This window comes from Phycodurus eques, chromosome 9, assembly GCF_024500275.1.
Source record: "Phycodurus eques isolate BA_2022a chromosome 9, UOR_Pequ_1.1, whole genome shotgun sequence".
Lineage (NCBI taxonomy): Eukaryota > Metazoa > Chordata > Actinopteri > Syngnathiformes > Syngnathidae > Phycodurus > Phycodurus eques.
The window spans coordinates 5,648,371-5,668,863 of record NC_084533.1 but is presented as its reverse complement, the minus strand read 5'-3'; the positions used below and the strand labels follow the sequence as shown (position 1 = coordinate 5,668,863).

Sequence of the window (20,493 nt, the reverse complement as noted above, 5' to 3'; positions counted from 1 at the left end):
ACGCAAGGACATTGGGGGAAGATGTATTAAAAATAAATTAAATGATGGAAGGGGAAGACCTTGAAGAGTTGCCGTTCAGCTCCTTATTAGAGAATGTAAAGACGCACAAGAAGCACTGAATCATTGAACAATTGGACATGGGCATTCAAAGGTTTGCAGATGGTCAAATTAAGTTCACCTGTAAAGGTTATAGTGCATTTTAGTTTCATTCTGAGATTGCACCCGAAAGCCAAAAATACCTAACTTTTTGTGAGTCGTGAATGAACAAACCAGAGTTAGGCCAGTGTTCCGGAATTAATTGTGTTTGAGCTTAGAGGTTTCACTTTACTGGGCTAACCAGTCATTATGATCTGGAAGTGAATATGGAAGAAAATGTAGGGCTGGCCCTTCTGCAGGGATAATCCTCTCTGGAATTGACTTTCCTCCAAAAGGTGTTTGATGGGGTTGAAGTCAGGGCTTTCTAGTTCTTCCGCACCAAGCTCATCCATGGTTGTCATTATGGACGTTGTTTCGTGCACTGGAACAGAGAAGAACCCTCTTCAAGCTCTTTTCTGCAGATAGTGTTTAGCTTCCAATAACGGCAAGGCTGAATGGGAGTGGGAGCGTGACCGTAATTTAGTAGTGATGGCTTGTGTTACTGCGTGTTAACCGGACTGCAATGATATGTAATTAGAGATCAGGAGACTAAGTAACACTGGCGGTAGCCAATAAAAGGAGTCTACAAACAGTCATGAATAACAGACACATTTATTCAGGTCAGACACGTTCTTCTTCTCATTATGTATTTGTTTGTATCACAGGTGACAGATATCCAGTTGACTCCACAAGCACGAAAGCAATTTATCAAGCTGGCTCTGGAAAAGAAGCTCTTTGTACATGGTGGACCCTATGAGGTGACATTGAATCCGCTGATTCACCTGGACATAAGATATTCACAGCTGTAGGATTAAATTGTTCTATTAATGTCAGTTTCACCATTAATGGATTTTGTTACAACTCTGCCTCTTCTGTGTCATGCATTATAACAATAATACAAAAGACTGCCAGTTTAGTAAAAGAAAAACACAAGTTAAAAGGCAGGCGGCACGGTGAACAACTGCCTCACAGTTCTGAGGACCTGGGTTCAAATCCGGGCGTGGTAGGTTGATTGAAGACTCCAAATTGCCCGTAGGTGTGAATGTGAGTGTGAACGGTGGTTTGTTTAGCTGTGCCGAGTGAGGATAGGCAGTTTAGAAAATATACGTATGCCTGCAAGTTAAAAGCCAGCTCTGGTCGCTAGCGGCAACATATAGAGAGCAGCTCCAATTGGTTATGAATTTATTGAGGCAAAAAAAAAAAATAAATAAAATCAGCAAGCTCAAAAGGAGGTCATCAAATATATTACAGCTCTCCCTCTATCTATACTTGTAGGATGTGATGACATTGAGATATTGTAAAAATGACAAACCATGAAGTTAAACGCTTTAGATGCAGTTAAGCATTAGAATAAAAATATCTTCCGGACCGCTTATCCTCACTAGGGTCGCGGGCGTGCTGGAGACTATCCCAGTCATCTTTGGGCGAGAGGCGGGCTACCGTATTTGAACCCGGGTCCTCAGAACTGTGAGGCAGTTGTCCACCGTGCCGCCTGGCATTTAACTTGTGTTTTTCTTTTCATAAACTCGCAGTCTTTTGTATTATTGTTAACTGCAATCAAGCGTTTGTGAAAACTTGCAATGAGTCTCTTACAGCGCTGTGGAGGAATTATGAATTGTTGTAATTCAGCCACCATTGGAGGGTTTTCGAGCAGGAACCGCCTTTTTAAGGTCATGCCATAACATCTCAGGTCAGGACTTTGAGTCGGCCACTACAGTCTTCATTTGGTTTTTCAGATGGCTGGACATTCTCCTTCGGGACTTTTTGGTAGCCATCAGAATTCATGGTTCCATATATCACAGCAAGTCTTCGAGGTCCTGCGGCAGAAAACAGCCCCAGAACATTACACTACCACCACCATATTTTACTGTTGGTATGATGTTGTTTTTCTAAAATGTGTTCTTACTCATACGCCAGATGTAACGGGACACACACCTTCCAAAAAGTTTTGTCTCGTCGGACCACAGAGTAGTTTCCCAAAAGTCTTGGGGATCATCAAGATGTCTTCTGGCAAAATTGAGATACGCCTAAATGTTCTTTTTGCTCAGCAGTGGTTTTCATCTGAGAACTCTTCCATGCAGGCCATTTTTTGCCCAGTCCCTCTCTTATGGTGGTGGAGCCATGAATACTGGCCTTAACTGAGGCAAGTAAGGCCCACAGTTCTTTGGATGTTCTTGTGGGGTCTTTTGGGACCTCTTAGGTGAGTCGTCGCTGCGCTCATAGGGTAATTTTGGTCGGCCGGCCACTCCTGGGAAGGGTCACCGCTGTTCTATGTTTTCACTATTTGTGGATAATGGCTCTCACTGTGTTTCGCTGGAGTCCCAAAGCTTTAAAAATGACTTTATAACCTTTTCCATACTGATAGAGCTCAATTACTTTCTTTCACATTTGTTCCTGAATTTCTTTAGATCTCGGCATGATGTCTTTTGAGGATCTTTTGGTCTACTTCACTTTGTCAGGCAGGTCCTATTTAAGTGATTTCTTGATTGAGAACAGATGTGGCAGTATCAGGCCTGGGCGTGGCTAGAGAAAGTGAACTTAAGTATGATAAATCACAGTTATGTTGTAACGGGTGGCAATCACTTTGTCTGACTTCCTCTTCAATTTTGACCATGGGTCCTTGAGACTTTTTCGTGCAATCCTGTTATGATTTTGGTGACATTGAGTTTCGTGTTGATCAAGTCAAAGTTTACAGGAAGCAGTACTTAATGAGTTTTGGGGGTGGTTGTGTTCAGCACCACACAAATACATACATTTTCAACAGGATACACACGCTTGCAAAAAAAAAAAAGGGTTAGTTTTGGAGATTCTTCACAAGGGCCCTATACTGTATACAATAACCTTTGTTCTATAATGTGCTATTTCTTTACTATTATCCTTTTAGTATTTTTTTTAACCTATCCATGTTACAGTGAACCCCCGCTATTCGTGGGGTTAGGGACCAAGCCCTGCCGTGAATAATGAAAATCTGAAAGTCATTTATATACTAAACATACTGTACTGTAATTTCCGATAGACACCACAAGATGGCGGAAAGCTCCTCAACCCACTTCAGCACCAACATGCCACCAGATGACGCCAAAGAATTACCATTACTGCCTGAGCACAAAAACAGAAATAAATGATTTAAGGTTCACTCTCAAAAATCGCAGAATTTGCGAATGCTCAACTGCGAATATGCGCAGGTTCACTGTATGGTCATCAATCTTTTCTCACCACCATTACATTTACCCCAGAAAACACATTTCAACATCTTGAAGCTAAATGTGCTAACCAATCTATGCCCAGTGTGGCGTGACAATGGTCAGCGGCTCCCAGTTGTATCCGTTAATAACAGGCCAGGGATTAAAATATGGGTAAACTGGCTCATCGAATTTGGCATCATAGAAGGTGAACAGGTGGCTCATGTCTCCGGCGTCATAAAATGCCACCTCGCCGCGACCGCAGTCCAGATAGACTCCCACCCGCCTGGGAGGTTTGACCGGATATAACAAGCTATCCTCCTCTGTGTCTGTGCACGCTTCATACTCGCTGGTGCCGTCTCCGTTGTCCCTCATCACCACAGTCCAGAAACCGTCCTCGGGGCACAGGTTAATCTCATCCTTCCTGTTGACAGAAGCTCGGGCCACGCCGAGACCCCACGCCGTCTTAGGCCCCACCTCCACCTCCCAGTAGTGTCTGCCCGAAGAAAAGGCCTCCGAGCCGAGGACGATGTTGTAGCGAGTGAAGCGTTCCGGGTTGTTGGGCAGGTTGGGCTGGAGTTTGCCCACCTGGACGCTGGTGCGGCATAAGGAAACCCACAGACAGGGGTAGGCTGTGTCCGTGTCCAGTGACACTGCCGTCACAGCTACGAATATTAGGAAAAATGTGTTCACACTGACACCGAAACACTTGGATGTGCTGTGTGTGTGTGGGTTTGCATTTGTACCAGGCTGAAAAACTGTGCTCATTTTCCTCCAGATCCTGTACTGCAAAGGTCCCAGAAGCTCTCCTGACTGCAGATCCACACTCACATCTGGGGGCCGCTCAAACAAGCTCTCAGCCCTGCACAGGCAGAAATAATGACTCAGTATTCCCAGGGTGACATCCATCCATTTTCTGAACCGCTTCTCCTCACTAGGGTCGCGGGCGTGCTGGAGCTTATCCCAGCTATCATCGGGCAGGAGGCGGGGTACACCCCAAACTGGACGCCAGCCAATCGCAGGGCACATACAAACAAACAACTATCCGCACTCACATTCACACCTACAGGCAACGTAGAGTTCTCAATTATGGATGTTTTCATCCCCCATGTATTTGGGATGAGAGAGGAAACCGGAGTGCCCGGAGAAAACCCACGCAGGCCCTGGGAGAACATGCCACCTCCACACAGGGGGGGACGGGGATTGAACCCCAGTCTTCAGAACTGCGAGGCAGATACTCTAACCAGTCTCCACCGTGCCGCCGCCCAGGGTGACAACCAAGACTAAAAACTATGAAGGTAAATTTTTATTAACAAGAAAGCCAACTAGAAGCAAAGTTATTATACGATGAAGTAATCGAGAATAAAACGATTGTATTCCTGTTGGGAGTTAGATGTGATTTTGACACCCAAATCTTATCATCACGGAGTACAGATACAGTAAACCTCTGCTATATGACGGTTGTCGCTTCGCGGTCCCGCTCGAATGCAGATTTTTGTTTGTACATTTGTACAGTATTTTTGTGTTATCCATTGCTCTGGCTCTCTCCCAATGTTTGATGTTTCTGCCTGCCATGGTAGCAACATTTTTAGGACGATATATTTTCCTAAAAACTATCACGAAAAAAACAATAGTATCGTTTTTCCACTGAACGCATTAAATTCAAGTCCATCCTTTTTAAGAACAATTAACTTTAAATTCTAAAGAACATAGAACCTTGGCATTGTAATGTAGAACAATAAATAAAATATTTTAGATCAATAAACAATCTGAATAAATCAGACTCAGGGTCTGTTCGCAAAAAATGCACTTAAAGTAATGCTAAACAGTTGGCACATAGGTATAGAGTCATTAATCCACGTAATACCCCAAAAATGCCTTCAAGCCGTACAAATTTGAATGAATATATAAAAAAAATATATATATTTTTTTTAAATTAATAAATAAAAAAACATGTATGCACCCGAAAGCATTTAGGCTTTGGCACTTTTTTTTTTTTTTTTTTTTAAATCAGATATCATACATTTTCATATTACTGTTGGGCGACTGGTTAGCATATCTGCCTCACACTTCTGAGGACTGGGGTTCAAATCCCGGTCTTGCCTGTGTGGAGTTTGCATGTTCTCTCTGTGCCTGTGTGGGTTTTCTCCGGATACTCCAGTTTCCTCCTACATCCCAAAAAACATGCATGGTAGGTTGATGAAAGACTCTCAATTGCCCATAGGTGTCAATGGTTGTTTGTTTCTATGTGTCCTGCTTTTGACTGGTGACCAGTTCAGGGTGTACCCCGCTTCTCGCCCAGAGTTAGCTGGGACAGGCTCCAGCATGCCCACAACCCTACTGAGGATAAGCAGTACGGAAAACGGATGGATGGATGTTATTTTGTAGTCTTTATTTGTATTTATTGTATGAATGTTGTTGTGTTATGTACTGTGTGAATTTCTGCTGCCTGTTGGCTTTTGAAAGAGAGATTTAATCTCTCAATAAGCTTTTACCAGGTTACCAGGTTTTATAGGATGAAATATTAAATAAGGCCTGCCCTCGACCTTGCCTTGTTTTGTGATGAAATTACATTAAGGACATCTTTCAAATACTTTTTCAATAAAGGTTTGGCTTTTTCCAAATCAGCCTGTCAATTGCTTGATTCATATTAACTTTGAATACCCTGAATTAAAATAATTAGCTTTAACCTGGAACTATAATTTAAAAAAATATATCATTTTACTCAATTCTCAACTAAAAAAACAGAGATGCCTGCTTTTGTGTTTGAACTCTTCAATTACAAGATGCCAGTGGCTATTCCTAAATATATCAGCTTAAGGAAAGACATTATCTGAGAGAATGTCATGTACAGTATGAGATAATGTCTTTTCTTTGATATTATATTAGACAATATATAATCATATTCGACATTAAAAATAATTATGTTATCATTATCTATGTAGACTGAGCTCTTGTATTGGCTATTATTATTTTGTGCAGCTGTACTTAATGTTGTGGCTAGGGAGTGAATATGAACCCCCGTTTAATTTTGATAATTATTTAATTAAACATGCTTTTAGAAGTTCTTGTCCATGCCTTGGCCTTTGGCAGTGTGCCCCCTAGTGGTTGATCAGCTGCAGTACAACAAGTCAAGTTACATGACAAAACAAATAAAAAAAATAACAAAACACAAAAATTACAGAAAAGTACCGTAAATAATCAGGGATGCTACTCACCCGCCAATGAAATCTTTAATTCCCTAAAACAGAAGAAAACAAAAACAGGTTGACAAGACTTGGTGTACATCACTTCCCGTGTATAACCCCAATTCCAATGAAGTTGTGACGTTGTGTTAAACATAGATAAAAACAGAATACAATCAAATCATGTTTGACCTATATTTAATTGAATACACTAAAAAGGCAAGATATTTAATGTTCAAACTGATAAACTTTACTGTTTTTAGAAAAATAATCATTAACTTGGAATTTTATGGCTACAAGACGTTCCAAAAAAACTTGGACAGGGTCATGTTTACCACTGTGTTACATCACTTTTTCTTTTAACAACATTCAATAAACGTTTGGGAACTGAGGACACTAATTGTTGAAGCTTTGTAGGTGGAATTCTTTCCCATTCTTGCTTGATGTACAACTTCAGCTGGTCATCAGTTCGGGGTCTCCGTTGTCGTATTTTACGCTTAATGCGCCACACATTTACGCATAATGCGCCACACATTTTCAATGGGAGACAGGTCTGGACTGCAGGCAGGCCAGTCTACTACCCGCACTCTTTTACTACGGAGCCACGATGTTGTAGCACGTGCAGAATGTGGTTTGGCATTGTCTTGCTGAAATAAGCAGGGACGTCCATGAAAAAAGACATTGCTTGGATGGCAGCATGTGTTTCTCCAAAATCTGTATGTACCATTCAGCATTAATGGTGCCTTCACAGATGTGTAAGTTACCCATGCCATTGGCACGAACACAGCACCATACCATCACAGATGCTGGCTTTTGAACTTTGCGTCCATAACAGTCCGGATGGTTCTTTTCCTCTTTGGCCCGGAGGACACGACGTCCACAATTCCCCAAAACAATTTGAAATGCGGACTCGTCGGACCACAGAACACTTTTCCACTTTGCGTCAGTCCATCTTAGATGAGCTCGGGCCCAGAGAAGCCGGCGGCGTGTCTGGGTATTGTTGACAAATGGCTTTTGCTTTGCATAGTAGAGTTTCAAGTTGCACTTACGGATATAGTGCCGAACTGTATTTACTAACATTGGTTTTCTGAAGTGTTCCTGAGCCGATGTGGTGATATCCTTTACACAGTGATGTCGGTTTTTGATGCAGCTCCGCCTGAGGGATCGAAGGTCACGGGCATCCAATGTTGGTTTTCGGCCTTGCCGCTTACATGCAGTGATTCCTCCAGATTCTCTGAACCTTTTGATGATATTATGGCCCGTAGATGATGAAATCCCTAAATTCCTCGCAATTGTACATTGAGAAACATTGTCCTGAAACTGTTCGACTATTTTCTAACGCACTTGTTCACGAAGAGGTGAACCTCGCGCCAATTTTGCTTGTCAATGACTGAGCAATTCAGGGAAGCTCCTTTTATACCCAATCATGACACCCACCTGTTCCCAGTTAGCATGTTCACCTGTGGGATGTTCCAAACAGGTGTTTGATGAGCATTCCTCAACTTTCTCAGTCTTTTTTGTCACCGGTCCCAGCTTTTTTGGAACGTTTTGCAGCCATAAAATTCGAAGTTAATCATTATTTGCTACAAACAATCAAGTTTATCAGTTTGAACATAAAATGTCTTGTCTTTGTAGCGTATTCAATTAAATATAGGTTGAACATGATTTGCAAATCATTGTATTGTGTTTTCATTTATGTTTAACAGAACGTCCCAACTTAATTGGAATGGGGTTGTACTTCCATCCTTTTCCATGCACTTACTCCACGTAATACACGAACATATCAACATCCTGACATCACAAAACATCTCCACTCTCTCACCTTGAGTTGCTCGGGGTTTTCTTCCTCCATCAGTTTGAGGTGGAGTTGGTCAGCGATGCTTTCCAGCCGGCTGATTTGCTGCGTGGCCTCCGTGAGAGCCTCCTCCAGCTCTGTGAGTTTCTCCTCCTTTTGCTTCTGCACTTTCTGCTTGATGCGATCCTCCTCCTCCTGGAGGAATTCCCTCAGATGGCCGAATTCAGCAGTGACCATTTCCTCCAGCTCCCCTGCTTGTTCCTGAGTGGAAAGGAGTCAGAGATCTACTTTTTTTACTTCCTATTATACTTTGAGTTGAGTATATTATGGAAAATGTACTTTTTAATTGATTGCAAATTGATCTCCGGGTGCTTGTTTATTCATCAGCAATCAAACAATGTTTTTTTTTAATCCCCAAAAGGGAAATTCAAATTATACTCTGCTATATATTTCTTTGTTGTACTTCACACTGAAAACAAGATCACACACATGCAGGCATGCAAGGAGAGATCTCGGAGTAACGGGAGTGCGCAAACTGGGCTTGCTCGAGGGCACGTCGACTCGACGTTAGTCAGCCCGCAAACTAGCAACAACTAGTCACCATTTTTTAAAATTGTTTTTCTCCGAAGCAATTGTAACCGTGATCCTGTGGTACCAAAGCCCAACAGTTTCTCCACCAATTAATTGGTAGCTAGGCAGGCTGAAGATCCAGAGCAACTTTCGAGGCCGAAGTCTGGCAACTGGACTACACTCTCTCAAACACTACTTCAAAGCCAAAAAGTAAGCAAAGCTGCAATGAAGTTTGTAGAAGATTGGCATTAGCTAAATTGTCCACATTATTAGCTTATAGTGTTCCCCGCCCACATATTCACGATTTGCAGATTCTACTATTCGCAGAGGTTTTTCTGGAAACCATTCTTCTCCGTTAATTGCTGAAAAACCCACCTATTTGCCGTCTTTGTGCTCAGGCCAAAGCCCTGTCAAATATAAAAGTATTGTTTTGGTGCCATCTTGTGACATGTTGCTGTCAAGGAACTGTTATGCTATTCACTGAAGGAACACTTTATTTGTGTTTGGTAATATGTCTGCAGCACCACATACCGGGTTCACGCAGTAAATGCAATAAGTGTAAAAGTAATTTGGTGGCTTGGTGCTGCCTCCACAAGGTAAAATATCATAAATGCTAAAGAAATAGTTATAAAAATATAATAATAATTATAATAATAATATAAAAAAGATAATTGTTTGCGTGGTATTAGTTTAAGCAGACTTTGTTAGTTTATTCTTGTGATTTAGATGAAGATCAGGCTACATTTTTTGACCAATTTACTTAGGAAATATAATAAATTCCATCGGGTTCATTTAGTTTTTCCTCTCGGTCCTGTGGATGTTTACATGTTATTGTCAATAAAAATATGAAAACATAAAATTCTTTGTGCGGTATTGGTTTAAGCAGACTCTCGTTTGTTTATTCTTGTGATTTTGATGAAGCTCGGACTACATTTGATGACCAATTTACGGACAAAGGGTTACTTTTTCCTCCCTCTGTACCTATGACGTATGACTTTAGAGCAATGTTAACAAAGCTTTAGTGAGCTGAGGCACGTACGTTATTTTAAACTAGGAAAATCTCACGGCACACCACCAAACAAAAATATGACAAAAAGTATATGCACTGAAATAATGTCGATATCGTCTCAATCTACTCATGAATGTACATATGCCCTGTGAATTCTGGGCCTGTTAATGATCACAATGCTAACATAAACACAGGAAGCAATGACCTCTGTTGTATGAATGATAGCGGGTCAATACACAGATTTACTCTACATTCTGCCATCAAATGGAGGACCATTTAATTGGTTTGCCTCTCACAATACGTCATTGGCATAGACAGATAACCAAAGCTATATTATTTTTTTGTGAATAAATAATTTTTGAAGCAATTAAGTACAATTTTCCCACAGCACATTAGAATGACTGCTTTAGAGGTACCTGTGTATTTCAGATGCTATACATACACAAAACGCTGCATTTGCAAGCTGTATTGGACAAGCGTGCCACCAAATCACACACGAAACACCAAAAAGAAACACAGACAGGAAGAGAAGACTTGGCAAACTTCCCCTTCATGTTGTTTACTCACATCCTTTCACACAGACACAGAAATAGAAGTGAAAATGGGTGAATGTGCAATAAAACTGTGTCAAACAGCGGAGAGCCCTGACAAGTGGAGTTAAGCCTTTATCAGGAATTTGTACACATTTTGACTTGTAGCTTTAGTGCATGGGGACTTATCTCATACTTTCCAAACATTCATGCGCTACTCTCATATCTCTGTTTAACTCGCACACACACCTCTTTCAAACCGCAGTGGAAAAGGCAGCCCAGCCTCACTGAAGTCTGTGTGGTATGCAATTCTAAAGGTGTCCATTTTGCTTCCGTGTGTGTGTGTGAGAGAGAGATGAACGACAAACATGACATGACGTGTTTATGCACCTCCTCCAGGGTGTCATGTCTGACTGAGTCTCCATTTGCATTTTGCGAGGGAGTTGTTGTTCAAAATATCGCTGCGATGTGTAATTGTGAGGTGTTTAATGTTGTGTGACGAATACTGAGAGCTTCGATCGCGTTTTTATGACCGTTTAAGATGGGTGGATGTGGCCGCTTAATGTTTTGTGAGGGTATCAGGGTGGGCAAAGATTATTGTCACCTAACAAAAGCACATACCTTAATCAGAAGGATTTTTTTATTGGTGCATTTTTGGAAAAGTGAGGCATCCTCTGACTGCTGCTGAACTCTCTCCAGAGCCACAGAAAGCTTATCCTGTAGGGAGGACAAAAAAAAAAAACATTCAGTACACTGCAGAAATGAACTAGATTGAAGGACGAGCTTCCCCTGCCCATTTTTTTCCTTCACGAACAACACTCAGATGACACAAGTCAGACCCAGAAACTCAAGCAAAAATGCCATTTTTCTTTTTATCAGAGGGGTCCAATATGGAGGAGTTGCGAGACCTTACGCTGGCCTGCTAAATTCCTGTAAAACACTTAAGCGACTGGAGACTCCAAACTGGCCCGTCTGCTTTGTGAAAAGAATCCAAAACAGACCGCAGTTTATGAAAGTCCTCTTTGTTAATGCCAAACGTGACATGTGATTGTAATAACCAAGTACGGCGGGTTTTCAAATAGCAAGGAATATGGCACACCCATTCAATTTCTTTCTGTGTATTTGCTACTGTGCAAGTAGTAAGGATACATACTCTATATCACTAGGGCATATTGGAAGCTATGCCAGCTGACTGTGGTCGAGACACCCCGAACTGGTCGCCAGCCAATCGCAGGGCACATATAAACAAACAACCATTTGCACTCCAGGTAATTTGAAGTCTTGAATATACCGACCATGCCTGTTTTTGGGATGTGGGAGGAACTCCACACAGGAAGGCCAGATTTGAACCCAGGTCCTCAGAACTGTGAGGCAGATGTGCTATGTGCAGCACTGTTTGCTTTTCAAGTCCAATACGGTTGAGTGGTAGTTAACTTTAAGTACAATCTATGAGTACTTAATCTTAAAAAAGCATTTCGTTTTTGAATTCAAGTACACCTTTTTATTTAGCTTTTACATGCTATATATACACATTCACCGAATCATCAAGGAAGTGATATATTTTGGAATGTTCCTATTTTTAAGAGCAGCTCTGATGTTCAAACTGTGCATTATATTCCAGTGTCTTAATAAAAACGAATAGACGTTTTCCGGCCTACTGCGTTATGGTAGATGGATGGCTAGACACCTTGTAGTTCTCAAAGGCCTCGTTAATGGGGATGACGTTGTGTGTCTTGTGGTCCCGGGACATGCCACAAACCAGACATATTGGCAGCTGGTCGTCCTCGCAGTACAGCTTGAGTTTCTCCTCGTGTTCCTCGCACATGTCCATTCCGAACAGGCGCGGCCAGTGCCCGACGGACGAGGCGAGGCTGCTCATGCTGGAGCCGGGCTCGCGCTCCTCGGGGTCCTCCGGCGGACCGTCGGGCTCCCAGCCGGGCGGCGGGGCCCCGCCCTCACCCCCGGCGACGGCGTCCATGGCCCGGGCTCGACGGACGCTCTCAACCACGTTACACAGGAGCGAGTTGGGCCTCAGTTTGCGCGCGCAGGTTTTGCGGCACTTGGGACAAGTGGACAGCTCGTCCGCCTTGGCCTCCCAGCACTGAACGATGCAAACCTGGCAGAAGTGGTGTCCGCACTCGAGGATGACGGGATCGCGGAAGATCTCCAGACACACCGGACAGGTGAGTTCCGACTGGAGTTCTTCAAGTGCGCCGGCCTCCGCCATTGTTTTCCTGCCTGCACATAGTCCTCACTCATTCGGGGACAAGAACCCACTCGACTTCTCTTTTAGCACAACACGAGAGTCTGGCAACTCGACGACAGAGGCAGAAGAAGGGCGTGTTCTGAGAGCGAGTGGGTGAAGAAAAAAACAAAAAACAAAAAAAAACTAACCCCACTCGCGAAGACGTGCGGCGGCAGGCCTGGCGACTGCCCCAGCTTAGTTGCTGCCTCACACTCACAAGCAGCCATTTGCAGCGCATATTGACAGACACTGGAGAACAACCTGTTCCTTCCAGAGTTAGAAGTGCAACGTATTTTATTGTCGTACAGCGGGAAGCAAATTATTCTTAACCGAGCCTTTACATTATCTGTTAAAATATATTATTTTGAAAACTTCTTTTAATTTACAGTGTCTCATGAATTGATGAGTCAATTGATTTTTTTTAACATGTTATATTTAATTAAATGATTGGCTGACTACCATTGAATTAAATAGAAATAATACCATTTAAAATGAAAACCATCATTTTATTTTTCAGGGACCTTTAGATGGATAGATGCACTGATTGACTGGTTCATCATTTCCTTGCGTAAACAATCCTAATGTATGGTGAAATTAATTTTTACGCAGCAACATATTGGTATCTTTAAAACTGACATACACAGGGTACGCACATATCGATTTTTAACATTTAACCCATTTTTAAAACGTGACAGACCCCACACGTGATTAGGAAAAAAATCAGCAAGTCTTCTTACTGATCTTAATCTGGGTACACATGTACCAACAATCAGGACAAATGTGAGCATTTCCCTCCCTTGCGATCAAAATCAACAAAATTAATTTTAAATATTGCTTTTATTAATTCATTATTACTTTTATTAATTTACCTCGTAAAATAGTTTCATTGATTTATTGAAAATAAAATAATAAAGAGGAAATTATTATTTTATTTGTACAGTAAAAAAAAAATTATTTGATGAACAAATAAAAAATATATACATTTAACATCAGCTTCAGATGACCTGGCCCATCACTGCTTCTGCACAAATTGTCTTTCTGTTGGCCGAGTAGAAATCAAATGTTCATCTTTTTAAATATTTCAGTTCATGTAGATTGTTATATTTTTGTCTGCAAATCAATGACAAATATATAAATAAAATATTTAAACGGCTTCCAAATACGGCTTTTAAATGCCAGATTGCACATAACTGAAAATCAGGTGTTATTAAAAATATATTCCTATATGCTGCAATTTAAAGTGAGTTTAAATGTTAATTGAGTGCATGAAATAGTAAAGCATTGAAACTTCCACATTCAGTCATGCATCAATTCCTTCTCTTTCCTTCGCGGCTGCAGCAGTTCTTGTTTTTTCCCCCCACAGAATATATTTTCACATCACGATATGCCTGTATTAGCACCTCCAATTCAATGGGGGAAGTAAGTAACTTCTTTCGGTTGCCATGGTGAATCAAAAAATCAGGGCTCCATTGAGGATGTCTTTTGGTTGTGGCCGTGCACAAGCTTGGCTAAAGGAGAGCGTACTTAGACTGGATTTAACTAATTCAGATCAGATGTTCTGGATCCGAATGATCCCAGTTTTCGAGTTGAGGGGAAGTCAAGTCAGGACTCAGGTTTAGATTAAGCAAGTTCTTATTGAACGTGCTTGCTGGAATACCCCCACCCCACCCCACGATACTTTATGCCGAGAGTAGCAAAGACAAACCGGAGAACGAGAATGAAAAACAAAAACTCTAACTCAGACATATTAAGCATGGAATATCATGGCTGACACGTCGCTGTCAAAGCACCTTACTCAGCCGCTTTTGTTTGGGACTATAACAAATGATAGATCTCTGTTTTTCCTGTCTTACATAATCACCAAGAAATGATTCATTTTCATTTCCCAAATGCTCTTTAGCTGTAGATACGACCGGCAAACGCCACAGGCAAGAATGATAAAAGACACATTATTGTCTTTAGTCACACTTTTATGGGAAAACCCAGTACACTACAGATACCAATATCTTTGTAATCCTTTACTCAAATCTATTAAAACACATTTATTCATTCATTAGGGTACTGTGACAGAGATTAAAAAAAGAAAAGAAAAAAAAAAAGAAAAACATGCTCAGAAGAAAAATTCCATCAGGCAAGAAAAAGTAGTCAAACTTGACTTACTGGGAAGATTACTTTGCTAATGTAGTTGGTTACAATTACAAGTTACCCTGTTGAAAATCTAATATTAGTGTAACTATTAATTACTTTCTCAAAGTAATGTAACATAACATTTGATTATTTTTCTTAGTTTCGAATGAATGCATCAACGGGACACTTAGATGTTTCCTTATTATTTTGGTATTAACCACATTTGTTTTTTATCACACAAATAATAAGCTGATGGTGGACGACTGGTTAGGAGGTCTGCCTCAGAGTTCTGAGGACCGGGCATCAATCCCCGACCCCTCCTGTGTGGAGTTTGCATGTTCTCCCCGTGCCTGTCTGGGTCTTCTCCGGGTACTCCGGTTTCCTCCCACATCCCAAAAAACATGTTAATGAAGACTCTAAATTGTCCGTAGGTATGAATGTGAGTGCGAACGGTTGTTTGCTTATATGTGCCCTGCGATTGGCTGGCAACTAGTTCCGGGTATACCCCGCCTCCTGCCCGCAGTTAGCTGGGATAGGCTCCAGCATACCCGCGACACTAGTGAGGATCAAGCGGTGTAGAAAATTGATGGATGGAATTGATAATAAACTGATAACAAAACATGATGAAATGTAAATAATAAAAAATTGTTTGTTGCATTATATGTGTACAGCATGTGGCAAACCTCCATGGCATAACAAGTTGACCTAATGGCAAATGTGCACAATTTAGACAATATTGTTTCATATGACATATTCCATAAAATAGTCCAACTATATGAAGGTAAAACTGTTCAAAAGTCAGTGTTCTTTTATGTGTTCAAAAGTGTAACAATGAGTCTAACCTTTTCAAAATTTCAGACAAACTAATACACTATATGGCCAAAAGTATTTGCTCACATGCCGTGAAATACATTTGATTTTAAGTGATATGCCATTCTAAATCCATATGGTTTAATATCATGTTGGTCTACCCTTTGCAGCTGTTAACAGATTCAACTCTTGTGGGAAGGCTGTCAACAAGATTTAGGAGTGAGTTTATGGGAATTTGGGAATTCCAACACTGATATTGGACGAGAAGGCCTGACTCACTGTCCACTCGAAATCAACCAAAAGGTGTTCTGTCAGGTTGAAGGGCTGGACACTGTGCAGGCTAGTCAAGTTCAACCATACCAAATTCTCTCTTCCATGTCTTTGTGGACCTTGCTTTGTGCACCAGTGTACAGACATGTTGGAACAGGAAGGGGTAATCCCCAAACCGTTTGACTGTCCAAAATCTCTTGGTATGCTGAAGCATTCAGAGTTCCTTTCACTGGAGCTCAGGGCGTAATATTTTGGACATTTCCAACGTGTTGGCAACAGTTTGGAGATGGCCCCTCCCTTTGTGCATCAGTGCAGAAATCAAGGTTCATAAATACATGGATGAGGGAGTTTGATGTGGATGAACTTGACTGGCCTGCGCAATCCTGACTTCAACCCTATAGAACACTTGTGGATGAATTAGAGCAGAGAATGAGAGCCAGGGCTTCTCGGCCAACATCAGTTTGTAACCTCACAAATGTGCTTCTGGAAAAATGGTCATACATTCCCATAAACACACTGCTAAACCTTGTTGAAAACCTTCCCAGAAGAGTTTAAGATGTTGCATCTGCAGAGGGTGAACCGATGTCATATTAAACCCTATGGATTAAGAAAGGGGTGTCACTTAAATTCATATCTGAGTTAAGGCAAGTGAGCGAATACTTTTGTCAATATCGTGTGTATTGCACCACAAGCTGGCACTTCGATGTCACATTTGTCACAGATGTCACAGAGAGCCAATACACAAGCCTCCATTTTAGAAGGGAGAAACGATATGGGGAAAAAAAACAATTGAGCTTTTGCAGCTATTTTTCCAAATGTAATTTCCAAAAGCAACTCTAATTTAATTACACATTTTCTCCCAGTAATGTAATGGAGTACAAGTGCATACATTTTGTAATTAGATTACATAATCTGGTCGATGTAATCAGTTCTCCCCAACACTGCCCGTGTGGCACAACACGGGGAGTCCGTCCTTTCGCTGTGATTTCCCAAATGGTTCCCCCATGTCCTTCAAATAATGCAGAAATTCACAAGTCAAATGGGAAAAATAGTGTCAGAAAGAGAGGATTTCCCCAGAAATTACAGAAGAGGAAACAGACAGTGCTGTAACATGTTCAAGAAAATGTTGTCTTGTTCCCACGATAAGGGAAGGTTTGATGACTAAATGTAATCTGGAGAGTCAAAGAACTTCAACAAGATGGGACAAAGAAAGTTCTGTCATGAATGTGACAGTTGCCTCACGCACCCAGATGGATAGAAGATACTATAAACTCAGGCCACCACCAAAGGGGACTAATTCTGGACTGGGGATATGTATATGTGGATGTAGAATCGTAATTTGCACAACAGTACTTGGTTGCAACCTGCGGAGGCGCTGTTGATTCCGATCTTATAATGTCGAAGTGGCACAATTGGGATATTTATCATGGCATCTTGAATAGAAACATACTCTTGGATTCTGATATCGTTATCAGAATCAGGCCTCTTTCAAATGTAGATAAAAATCTCATACGCTTCAAATATAAGCGTGCAAAGCTACAACCAAAAGACATCGTCAATGGAGCCCTGATATGTTAATTCACCATCAACACTCTCAGCAAAGGAAAGATAAGCAATTGATGCACGAGTGAATGTGGAAGGTATAATGCATAACTATTTGATGCACTATTTGATGAACAACAGTACCTCACTAAGATTTTATTCATACTAACAGAAATGTATTAATAAAATAAATAATTGTTTCATTTTGAACACGTTTATTTAACACGATTGTATTCACATATTGTTGTCATTGATTTGCAGACCAAAATGTATATGAATATAAATACTTACCAAAAAAAGATTAGGCTAACATTTGATTTATACGTCATTCAGCCAACAGAATGACGTTTTGTGCAGGAGAAGTAACATCAAATTATCTGTGCTCAAGGGCTACATTAGATTTTTTTTAAAGGACAGATTGGCAAGGTCATTTGAAGATGAGGCAGTAAGGATGTTCTGTAGTTCCCAGAAGACACGGTGACTGCTGGTCAAGAGGGGAATTTTGCAAACCAGGGTTGCGGGGCTGAGTTGAAACTGTCACCCACAGGGTTCCTGCTGTCTGCATATAAAGGAAACCCCGACAACCTTGAAGTGTCTCTACCTATCAGACATTGTGCAGTACATCTCATTCACGCAACATGTGTTCCTCCATTGTAGCTTTCTTGCTGCTCCTTAGCAGGTTTGACCGTCGAGTCCTCGGAGAGCTCGACCAGGACTTCTCCAAGTGCCGTGATTTCTTTTATAAGAAAACGCCACCAAAGGTTCTAAACGCGGCGGGACACCAGCCCATATGCCAGCGCTTTGAAAACCAGTACCGATTTGCCAGCTTTTACCACCGTCAGCATCGCACGCCTTTGTATTCGGCGTACATAATCAGCTCTTCGGATGGGAAACGTCCCAATTCCAGCTGGATGTATGAGCCACAGGTAAGAAACATTTCACCGAACACTGTTGAACACTATGTAATGTGTACAGTATGTAATTTAGAATTGAGCCATATATTTATAGATATAATAAAGTGATGTCTGACGAGAGCCATTGTTTATTGTAATATTAGAAATACATCTCAGTCTGGTCAGTGATGCGTCATAGTTTTATAGATACAGTAAGAAAACATGTTATAACTCTCGGACAGTGTCAGTCCAAAGTGAGCATGACCTCATTTTTGATACAGCTCAAGTACTGGATTTCATTGTTCAGTGAACTCCCACATTTTCATGCCGCCATTCGCAAATTCACCGATTAACTGACTTTTTTTTTTTTTGTAACCTCACCTCCCTTATTCGCTGAAAAACTTGTGCGCAGGTTATTGCTTTGGTGCCAAGGTACTATGTTGAAGTGAGTTGAGGAACTTCATTTAAACAAGCAATGCTTTTCTGCCTTCTTGAGGCACATTCATGCCAAGAAACTATGTTGAAGTTAGTTGAGGAGTTTCATTTGGAAATGAGTTGTGCTTTGCCAGCATTTTGGTGCCAAGGAACTATGTTGGTGTGAATTGAGGAGCTTCACCCTAAACCTTGAAACAAAAGTATTGCTTTGCTGCCATCTTCGGGCCTATTGGTTACTTGAGGTGTTTAATTTAGACAAAAGTAGTGCTTTGATTTGCAATTATAAACCTTTTTAGTTGGTGCATCAATTATTCGCAGATTTCCACTTTAAGCGGCAGGGCTCGGTCACTACAACACTGCAGTGCAGGGGTGAGCAGACTTGTTTGCTGAAGGGCCACATTTTGAAATGGCCACATTTGATTTCCAAAAGGGCCAGATCATTCATAGATGAGGGGGGAAAATAGTTTTTAAATTGACTTTATCATAAATCTACTTGTAATTAAAAAGTTTTTAAAAATAATTTGTAATCCATCCATCCATTCATTTTCCGTACTGCTTATCCTCACGAGGGTCGCGGGCGTGCTGGAGCAGCCTATCCCAGCTGACTCTGGGGAAGGGGCGGGGTACACCCTGGACCGATCTGCAGCCAATCACAGGGCACATATAAACAAACAACCATTAGCACTCACATTCACACCTACGGGCAATTTAGAGTCTTCAATTAATCTACCATGCGTGTTATTGGGATGTGGGAGGAAACCACAGTACCCAGAGAAAACCCACACAGGCACAGGGAGAATATGTAAATTCCACTCAAGCGAGGCCTGTAATGAGTTTGAATTACCATTTAATTTTATGGCAATTTATGAATTGTTATTTTCCCCATATAACTAAAATAAAATGCACTATTCTCTGTTATTCAGTTGACATTTTCCCACGCTGGCCCGGAAATGGAACCATTCGACACACCAGCGGATCAGAATGTGATAGAAAGTCAAGCAGTGCTTCAGGATTACAAGAATTCCAACTACACCAAGGGCCATCTAAATCCCAGCATGCACCAGAAGACAAGAGAAGACCGTGTGGCCACGTTCACCCTGACCAATATTGTCCCTCAGAGGGCGGGCTCCAATTCGGGTCCCTGGAATTCCTTGGAGAAACAAGTGCTAAGGAAGTTCAAGGCCTTCTGTGAAGGCCCCATGTATGTGATCACAGGGGCCATGCCTTATGCAAATGGCACTCGCTGGATCAGGAACAGGGTGTCTATTCCTGAGTACATGTGGTCCGCCTACTGCTGTCCATCCTATAAGGCCAAGCTCCCTCGGGATGTGCGGCCGCTGTTTCCAACGTATGCCGCTGTTGGCAGAAACGATTGTGACAGCGGCGAGGAGATTGTGCCAGTGAACCCCAAAGCGAGGCTCTCGCTGCGGGGCTACGATGTGAGGAAGATGCCCCTGGAAACCCTGGAGAGCATCCTGGCACAAAGGCTGGCCATGTCCATCAGTTTGTTTGACGGCCAGTGTCAGTAACTATGCATACTGTAATCAACTGTTTTTTTTTGGTTACTATCTTTAATCAATAATGTAATCAAATTCATCATTCTGTTCTGAATTGCTTATCCCAATATTTTTTGAATGTAACATGACTGAAAATTGCAATTCGTATATTTTTGATCTTACAATAAATCTAAACTGCAACTGGCCAAGTGTTTCCCCCCCCCCTCCCCCCTATTCCTATTAATTTTTCACTAGCAACTGTGTTTAGT

The 20,493-nt window shown here is 41.5% G+C and overlaps 2 protein-coding genes across 4 annotated transcripts; one reads left to right on the top strand and one right to left on the bottom strand.

Moving 5' to 3' along the window:
* Positions 1 to 728: 728 nt before the first annotated feature.
* LOC133408171 (E3 ubiquitin-protein ligase TRIM39-like) lies at positions 729 to 12,921 on the bottom strand. Of its 3 annotated transcripts, none has more exons than XR_009769245.1 (7): positions 12,094 to 12,921; positions 11,028 to 11,123; positions 8,325 to 8,558; positions 6,536 to 6,558; positions 4,064 to 4,179; positions 1,729 to 3,982; positions 729 to 917 (listed from the first exon to the last, which is right to left on the bottom strand). XR_009769245.1 is itself a non-coding variant. In XM_061686701.1 (6 exons), exons 1-6 carry the CDS (start codon positions 12,631 to 12,633, stop codon positions 3,414 to 3,416), a joined length of 1,578 nt encoding a protein of 525 aa, XP_061542685.1. In that variant the 5' UTR covers positions 12,634 to 12,921; the 3' UTR covers positions 1,627 to 3,413. The 3 variants fall into 3 exon arrangements, 1 of the variants encoding a protein (XP_061542685.1); XR_009769246.1 differs by lacking the exon at positions 729 to 917 and having other exon boundaries at positions 1,627 to 1,952; positions 2,071 to 3,982; XM_061686701.1 differs by lacking the exon at positions 729 to 917 and having other exon boundaries at positions 1,627 to 3,982.
* A 3,532-nt stretch (positions 12,922 to 16,453) lies between these two features.
* On the top strand, positions 16,454 to 20,425 carry LOC133408172 (endonuclease domain-containing 1 protein-like). The gene is made up of 2 exons (XM_061686703.1): positions 16,454 to 18,326; positions 19,652 to 20,425. The coding sequence occupies exons 1-2, from the start codon at positions 18,039 to 18,041 to the stop codon at positions 20,255 to 20,257; spliced, it is 894 nt and encodes a 297-aa protein (XP_061542687.1). The 5' UTR covers positions 16,454 to 18,038; the 3' UTR covers positions 20,258 to 20,425.
* The last annotated feature ends 68 nt before the right edge of the window (positions 20,426 to 20,493 follow it).

Excerpts from the sequence above, each read along its gene's own strand:
- LOC133408171 (XM_061686701.1), bottom strand. The coding sequence starts at position 12,633 with ATGGCGGAGGCCGGCGCACTTGAAGAACTCCAGTCGGAACTCACCTGT. Across the intron at positions 11,124-12,093 it reads AGGCCTTTGAGAACTACAAG|GATAAGCTTTCTGTGGCTCT; the intron begins GTGTCTAGCCAT and ends TCCTCCCTACAG. Across the intron at positions 4,180-6,535 it reads ATTAAAGATTTCATTGGCGG|GGCTGAGAGCTTGTTTGAGC; the intron begins GTGAGTAGCATC and ends CTGCCTGTGCAG.
- LOC133408172 (XM_061686703.1), top strand. The coding sequence starts at position 18,039 with ATGTGTTCCTCCATTGTAGCTTTCTTGCTGCTCCTTAGCAGGTTTGAC. Across the intron at positions 18,327-19,651 it reads GCTGGATGTATGAGCCACAG|TTGACATTTTCCCACGCTGG; the intron begins GTAAGAAACATT and ends TCTGTTATTCAG.